This window comes from Xenopus tropicalis, chromosome 10 (assembly GCF_000004195.4).
Source record: "Xenopus tropicalis strain Nigerian chromosome 10, UCB_Xtro_10.0, whole genome shotgun sequence".
In the NCBI taxonomy this organism is placed as follows: domain Eukaryota; kingdom Metazoa; phylum Chordata; class Amphibia; order Anura; family Pipidae; genus Xenopus; species Xenopus tropicalis.
Window position 1 is genome coordinate 496,684 of NC_030686.2, and position 7,783 is coordinate 504,466.

Here is a 7,783-nt window from a genome sequence, read left to right on the forward strand (position 1 = left end):
ATATGGGGGGCCCTGGCCCAGCCCACTGTTACACAACATAACCAAGTGCTTAGGGGGTCCACAGGGTGTGTGCTGCACCTCACAAGACTAATATGGAACAGGCAATGCCCCAGGCACAGACCAATGTTACAGCTCACATACGGCGGCTGCTGAACCCTAAGCCCCCCCAGTAGCAATGTGTGGGTTCCTGAAACCAACAGGTCTGGGCAACCAGTGAGGGACCGAGTGTGGATCGGACTGGGGAAGTGCCCCCCCACAGGAATCAGACTGCATGCAGCACTAGTGTATGGGGAAGGAAGGTGCAGGCCCAGGTTGGGCGGGAGTTCTACAATGGCAATATTTTGTGGGTTCAAGTTTTGTGGGTTTGGGTGGGTTCTAAGAGTGTGCAGGTTAAAGTTTTGTGGGTCAGGGGTGCGCGGGTTACCTTGGGGGGGGGTCAGGGGTGCGCGGGTTACCTTGGGGGGGGGGGCCAGGGGTGCACGAGTTACCTTGAGGGGGGGGCCAGGGGTGCACGAGTTACCTTGGGGGGCCAGGGGTGCGCGGGTTACCTTGGGGGGGGGGCCAGGGGTGCGCGGGTTACCTTGGGGGGGGGCCAGGGGTGCGCGGGTTACCTTGGGGGGGGGGCCAGGGGTGCGCGGGTTACCTTGGGGGGCCAGGGGTGCGCGGGTTACCTTGGGGGGCCAGGGGTGTGGGGGTAGGCATGACCTGAATAAGGAGGCAGTAACTGAGAATCATGGGAGCCAGCAGGGGAATGTCCCTTAGCGCTACCAGTAGAGAGCTGTGTAACTGCCCCCCTACAACTCATTTTTCACCCAAAACATCAGCAGCAGGAGACTGCCCGGCCAACTGCCCCATGTTATTGCCACTTACCCCCACTCCACCACGTGCGACTCGTAGTCCCAATACTCCCGGGGTCTGTGCGTGTTCACATCCGTGTAGACACGGGCCCGGCTTGGCACAGGTCCTGACATGGCAGATAGCTTGGCGGCCAGAGACAGGCAGAGCGTTTGTAGACCCAAAACCGGTGGGTGGCAAAAGGAGGCGTCTCACTGCAAGGGGAAAGGAGGCGTCTCACTGCAAGGGGAAAGGAGGCGTCTCACTGCAAGGGGAAAGGAGGCGTCTCACTGCAAGGGGAAAGGAGGCGTCTCACTGCAAGGGGAAAGGAGGCGTCTCACTGCAAGGGGAAAGGAGGCGTCTCACTGCAAGGGGAAAGGAGGCGTCTCACTGCAAGGGGAAAGGAGGCGTCTCACTGCAAGGGGAAAGGAGGCGTCTCACTGCAAGGGGAAAGGAGGCGTCTCACTGCAAGGGGAAAGGAGGCGTCTCACTGCAAGGGGGAAAGGAGGCGTCTCACTGCAAGGGGAAAGGAGGCGTCTCACTGCAAGGGGAAAGGAGGCGTCTCACTGCAAGGGGAAAGGAGGCGTCTCACTGCAAGGGGAAAGGAGGCGTCTCACTGCAAGGGGAAAAGGAGGCGTCTCACTGCAAGGGGGAAAGGAGGCGTCTCACTGCGAGGGGGAAAGGAGGCGTCTCACTGCGAGGGGGAAAGGAGGCGTCTCACTGCGAGGGGAAAGGAGGCGTCTCACTGCGAGGGGGAAAGGAGGCGTCACACTGCCAGGGGAAAGGAGGCGTCACACTGCCAGGGGAAAAGGAGGCGTCACCACTGCCAGGGGAAAGGAGGCGTCTCACTGCCAGGGGAAAGGAGGCGTCTCACTGCCAGGGGAAAAGGAGGCGTCTCACTGCCAGGGGAAAGGAGGCGTCACACTGCAAGGGGAAAGGAGGCGTCTCACTGCAAGGGGAAAAGGAGGCGTCTCACTGCAAGGGGAAAAGGAGGCGTCTCACTGCGAGGGGAAAAGGAGGCGTCTCACTGCGAGGGGAAAAGGAGGCGTCTCACTGCGAGGGGAAAAGGAGGCGTCTCACTGCGAGGGGAAAGGAGGCGTCTCACTGCGAGGGGAAAGGAGGCGTCACACTGCCAGGGGAAAGGAGGCGTCACACTGCCAGGGGAAAGGAGGCGTCACACTGCCAGGGGAAAGGAGGCGTCTCACTGCCAGGGGAAAGGAGGCGTCACACTGCCAGGGGAAAGGAGGCGTCACACTGCCAGGGGAAAGGAGGCGTCACACTGCCAGGGGAAAGGAGGCGTCACACTGCCAGGGGAAAGGAGGCGTCTCACTGCAAGGGGAAAGGAGGCGTCACACTGCCAGGGGAAAGGAGGCGTCACACTGCCAGGGGAAAGGAGGCGTCACACTGCCAGGGGAAAGGAGGCGTCACACTGCCAGGGGAAAGGAGGAGTCTCACTGCAAGGGGAAAGGAGGAGTCTAGGGGACCAAGCAGTTACAGGGGCAGGATGAGAAGTCATTCCCCCCTCGCAGTATAAACCCCACAGCAAATGAGTTGCCAGCTGTGCCCTATAACTAGCCCTTTAGCTAAGCTGGCACACATGAATCCACTGGGCAAGGAGATCAGCTGATCAGCATTGGTTCCATACTCGCTCCATCCTCACTCCCCCCCACCCAGCATGGAACCCCTCGGGGCGAGACAAGTTCGGCAGCTTATCCCTACATTTGGCCCATTGGGGGGGCCACTGGGAAAGTGGGGGGCCCTTGTGTACTCATTAGGGGACGATGGGAAATAGCTTCCCCCAAGGCAAGCGCCATGAGAGGACAGGGGTTTCCCCTGAACATCATTGGGTTAAACCAGCGAGGGCCGGCCTATTCCCAGCATTACGGGGCTGCTAGAGGGTGCTGGGAGTTGCAGCTTTAGGCTTATTATGTTCCTGCAGAGGAGGGTTAAACCAGCGAGGGCCGGCCTATTCCCAGCATTACGGGGCTGCTAGAGGGTGCTGGGAGTTGCAGCTTTAGGGTTATTATGTTCCTGCAGAAGAGGGTTAAACCAGCGAGGGCCGGCCTATTCCCAGCATTACGGGGCTGCTAGAGGGTGCTGGGAGTTGCAGCTTTAGGGTTATTATGTTCCTGCAGAGGGTTAAATCAGCGAGGGCCGGCCTATTCCCAGCATTACGGGGCTGCTAGAGGGTGCTGGGAGTTGCAGCTTTAGGGTTATTATGTTCCTGCAGAGGGTTAAATCAGCGAGGGCCGGCCTATTCCCAGCATTACGGGGCTGCTAGAGGGTGCTGGGAGTTGCAGCTTTAGGGTTATTATGTTCCTGCAGAAGAGGGTTAAACCAGCGAGGGCCGGCCTATTCCCAGCATTACGGGGCTGCTAGAGGGTGCTGGGAGTTGCAGCTTTAGGGTTATTATGTTCCTGCAGAGGGTTAAATCAGCGAGGGCCGGCCTATTCCCAGCATTACGGGGCTGCTAGAGGGTGCTGGGAGTTGCAGCTTTAGGGTTATTATGTTCCTGCAGAGGAGGGTTAAACCAACGAGGGCCGGCCTATTCCCAGCATTACGGGGCTGCTAGAGGGTGCTGGGAGTTGCAGCTTTAGGGTTATTATGTTCCTGCAGAAGAGGGTTAAACCAGCGAGGGCCGGCCTATTCCCAGCATTACGGGGCTGCTAGAGGGTGCTGGGAGTTGCAGCTTTAGGGTTATTATGTTCCTGCAGAAGAGGGTTAAACCAGCGAGGGCCGGCCTATTCCCAGCATTACGGGGCTGCTAGAGGGTGCTGGGAGTTGCAGCTTTAGGGTTATTATGTTCCTGCAGAAGAGGGTTAAACCAGCGAGGGCCGGCCTATTCCCAGCATTACGGGGCTGCTAGAGGGTGCTGGGAGTTGCAGCTTTAGGGTTATTATGTTCCTGCAGAAGAGGGTTAAACCAGCGAGGGCCGGCCTATTCCCAGCATTACGGGGCTGCTAGAGGGTGCTGGGAGTTGCAGCTTTAGGGTTATTATGTTCCTGCAGAGGGTTAAACCAGCGAGGGCCGGCCTATTCCCAGCATTACGGGGCTGCTAGAGGGTGCTGGGAGTTGCAGCTTTAGGGTTATTATGTTCCTGCAGAGGGTTAAACCAGCGAGGGCCGGCCTATTCCCAGCATTACGGGGCTGCTAGAGGGTGCTGGGAGTTGCAGCTTTAGGGTTATTATGTTCCTGCAGAGGGTTAAACCAGCGAGGGCCGGCCTATTCCCAGCATTACGGGGCTGCTAGAGGGTGCTGGGAGTTGCAGCTTTAGGGTTATTATGTTCCTGCAGAAGAGGGTTAAACCAGCGAGGGCCGGCCTATTCCCAGCATTACGGGGCTGCTAGAGGGTGCTGGGAGTTGCAGCTTTAGGGTTATTATGTTCCTGCAGAGGGTTAAACCAGCGAGGGCCGGCCTATTCCCAGCATTACGGGGCTGCTAGAGGGTGCTGGGAGTTGCAGCTTTAGGGTTATTATGTTCCTGCAGAGGGTTAAACCAGCGAGGGCCGGCCTATTCCCAGCATTACGGGGCTGCTAGAGGGTGCTGGGAGTTGCAGCTTAGGGTTATTATGTTCCTGCAGAGGGTTAAACCAGCGAGGGCCGGCCTATTCCCAGCATTACGGGGCTGCTAGAGGGTGCTGGGAGTTGCAGCTTTAGGGTTATTATGTTCCTGCAGAGGGTTAAACCAGCGAGGGCCGGCCTATTCCCAGCATTACGGGGCTGCTAGAGGGTGCTGGGAGTTGCAGCTTTAGGGTTATTATGTTCCTACAGAGGGTTAAACCAGCGAGGGCCGGCCTATTCCCAGCATTACGGGGCTGCTAGAGGGTGCTGGGAGTTGCAGCTTTAGGCAGAGGAGCCACAATGAGCCCCGGCGCTGCCCAGTCAGATCCTGGAACAAGTGGTACCTGCTGCTGCCTGCAAGGGAAACAAAGCTGCCCGAGGCATTCTATAGCCAAGCAGCATCATTGGCCAGCGGCTCCCTCATACAAATAACTCCGCCCCCCCAGAGACACGCCTATAACCTTCATTATTATGTAGTGGCAGCTACTGGGCCTGCCAGGCAATATGGCAGCGCCCACTTCCATGTCCCTCTCTGCCCCCCACAACATTCCTTTTCCCCAGATTACAAACAAATACTCCCCCAGTCCCTCTGCCCCCCAACAAACCTCCCTTCCTAATCCAACTTTCCTGTATGACCCCCAAACCTTCTATCCTAATCCATCATCCTTGTGTGCCCCCCCAAACCTTCCATCCTAATCCCTGTGTCCCCCCCCCCAAACGTTCCATCCTAATCCCTGTGCCCCCCCCCCAAACCTTCCATCCTAATCCATCATCCTTGTGTGCCCCCCCAAACCTTCCATCCTAATCCCTGTGTCCCCCCCAAACCTTCCAACCTAATCCGTGAACTCCAAACCTTCTATCCCAATCCCTCATCCTTCCCCCCAAACCTTCCGTCCTTATCCATGTGTGCACCCCCCCCCAAAGCTTCCATCCTAATCCCTCTGTGCCCCCCCCCCCAAACCTTCCATCCCAATCCCTGTGTCCCCCCCAAACCTTCCAACCTAATCCGTGAACTCCAAACCTTCTATCCTAATCCCTCATCCTTCCCCCCAAACCTTCCGTCCTTATCCATGTGTGCACCCCCAAAGCTTCCATCCTAATCCCTCTGTGCCCCCCCAAAACTTTCCATCCCAATCCCTGTCTCCCCCCCCCCCAAACCTTCCAACCTAATCCGTGAACTCCAAACCTTCTATCCTAATCCCTCATCCTTCCCCCCAAACCTTCCGTCCTTATCCCTCTGTGCCCCCCCAAACCTTCCATCCTAATCCCTCTGTGCCCCCCCAAACCTTCCATCCTAATCCCTCTGTGCCCCCCCAAACCTTCCATCCTAATCCCTCTGTGCCCCCCCAAACCTTCCATCCTAATCCCTCTGTGCCCCCCCCCAAACCTTCCATCCTAATCCCTCTGTGTCCCCCCAAACCTTCCATCCTAATCCCTCTGTGCCCCCCCAAACCTTCCATCCTAATCCCTCTGTGCCCCCCCAAACCTTCCATCCTAATCCCTCTGTGCCCCCCCAACCTTCCATCCTAATCCCTCTGTGCCCGCCCAAACCTTCCATCCTAATCCCTCTGTGCCCCCCCAACCTTCCATCCTAATCCCTCTGTGCCCCCCAAACCTTCCATCCTAATCCCTCTGTGCCCGCCCAAACCTTCCATCCTAATCCCTCTGTGCCCCCCCCAAACCTTCCATCCCAATCCCTGTGTCCCCCCCAAACCTTCCAACCTAATCCGTGAACTCCAAACCTTCTATCCTAATCCCTCATCCTTCCCCCCAAACCTTCCGTCCTTATCCATGTGTGCACCCCCAAAGCTTCCATCCTAATCCCTCTGTGCCCGCCCAAACCTTCCATCCTAATCCCCCTGTGCCCCCCAACCTAATCCCCCTGTGCCCCCCAACCTAATCCCTGTGCCCCCCAACCTAATCCCTGTGCCCCCCAACCTAATCCCCCTGTGCCCCCCAACCCTAATCCCCCTGTGCCCCCCAACCTAATCCCCCCTGTGCCCCCCAACCTAATCCACCTGTGCCCCCCAACCTATCCCCCTGTGCCCCCAACCTAATCCCCCTGTGCCCCCCCAACCTAATCCCCCTGTGCCCCCCAACCTAATCCCCCTGTGCCCCCCAAACCTCCCAACCTAATCCCTCTGTGCCCCCCAACCTAATCCCTCTGTGCCCCCCAACCTTAATCCCTCTGTGCCCCCCAACCTAATCCCTCTGTGCCCCCCAACCTAATCCCTCTGTGCCCCCAACCTAATCCCTCTGTGCCCCCCAACCTAATCCCTCTGTGCCCCCCAACCTAATCCCTCTGTGCCCCCCAACCTAATCCCTCTGTGCCCCCCAACCTAATCCCTGTGCCCCCCAACCTAATCCCTCTGTGCCCCCCAACCTAATCCCTCTGTGCCCCCCAACCTAATCCCCCTGTGCCCCCAACCTAATCCCTCTGTGCCCCCCAACCTAATCCCCCTGTGCCCCCCAACCTAATCCCCCTGTGCCCCCCAACCTAATCCCTCTGTGCCCCCCAACCTAATCCCCCTGTGCCCCCCAACCTAATCCCCCTGTGCCCCCCAACCTAATCCCTCTGTGCCCCCCAACCTAATCCCTGTGCCCCCCAAACCTCCCAACCTAATCCCTCTGTGCCCCCCCATACTTTCCATCCTTATTGCCCCCCCCATTTCCCCAGGGCCCCAGCCCCCCCCCCCCAATATTTTGCCCCAGTGCCACCCCAAAACTCTGGCCCCATTCTTTTCCCCACAGTTTCCCGGCAAACCCTTCGCGCCCCAGTAACTACCCCCCCCCCATTGCTATTGTTAGTGCCCCACATATTTACCCCACTACCCCTCTGTCACTCCTCTCAGCGCCCCAAACACACGCCCCCCCCTATTTCCCACGGAGGGCGCCCCTCAGTATTTCCCCCCCCCCCGGTACAGAGCGGCACCCCAGCCCCTCCCCCAGCTCTGCCCCCACCCGTGGGGAAATTCCCGCCGTGACGGTGTAAGGCCCCCCCCCCCCGGGCCCGCTCTCCCCCCGCACCTGCTCTTCCTGCTCCCCGCGGCCGCCGCTCCCGCCGGGATCACAGAGACAATATGGCGGAGACACACGGCCGCCAACCGCAGGGACCACAGCGAGGCTCACCGGAAGCGGAAATACACTCTCCCCGCTGCAGAGGGGCTAACTGGGCGGTGCCTTAAGCGCCATGTTGTGTGTGGCAGAAAACAGGCGAGCAGAAAGAGGACCGGTAGAAAACACTGCCGTATGGGAAGCGGTGGAGGCTGGAGGGTAGAACCCTAAGTGTTCGGCATTCCCAGTGTCAGGATAAAGGCCTGATAATTACTGGCTATGCCTGACTAAGCAGAAAGCGCCTGCCCATCCCAACATGGCGGGACCCGGAAGAG

General features: G+C 58.8%; 1 protein-coding gene across 4 annotated transcripts in view; it reads right to left on the minus strand.

The window, feature by feature from the left end:
- Positions 1–7,544, minus strand: part of csnk2a1 (casein kinase 2, alpha 1 polypeptide) — a 16,034-nt gene extending 8,490 nt beyond the window's left edge. For 2 of the 4 annotated variants that reach the window (XM_031894829.1, XM_031894826.1), the window contains exons 1-2: positions 7,422–7,543; positions 871–1,049 (exon numbers count right to left, since the gene is read on the minus strand). In XM_031894829.1, coding sequence (XP_031750689.1) covers positions 871–971 — 101 coding nt within the window. In that variant the 5' untranslated portion in view covers positions 972–1,049; positions 7,422–7,543. Of the gene's footprint in view, positions 1–870; positions 1,075–7,421 lie in introns of all 4 variants that reach the window. The other 2 variants (XM_031894828.1, XM_031894827.1) reach the window with 2 other exon arrangements.
- Positions 7,545–7,783: the final 239 nt, after the last annotated feature.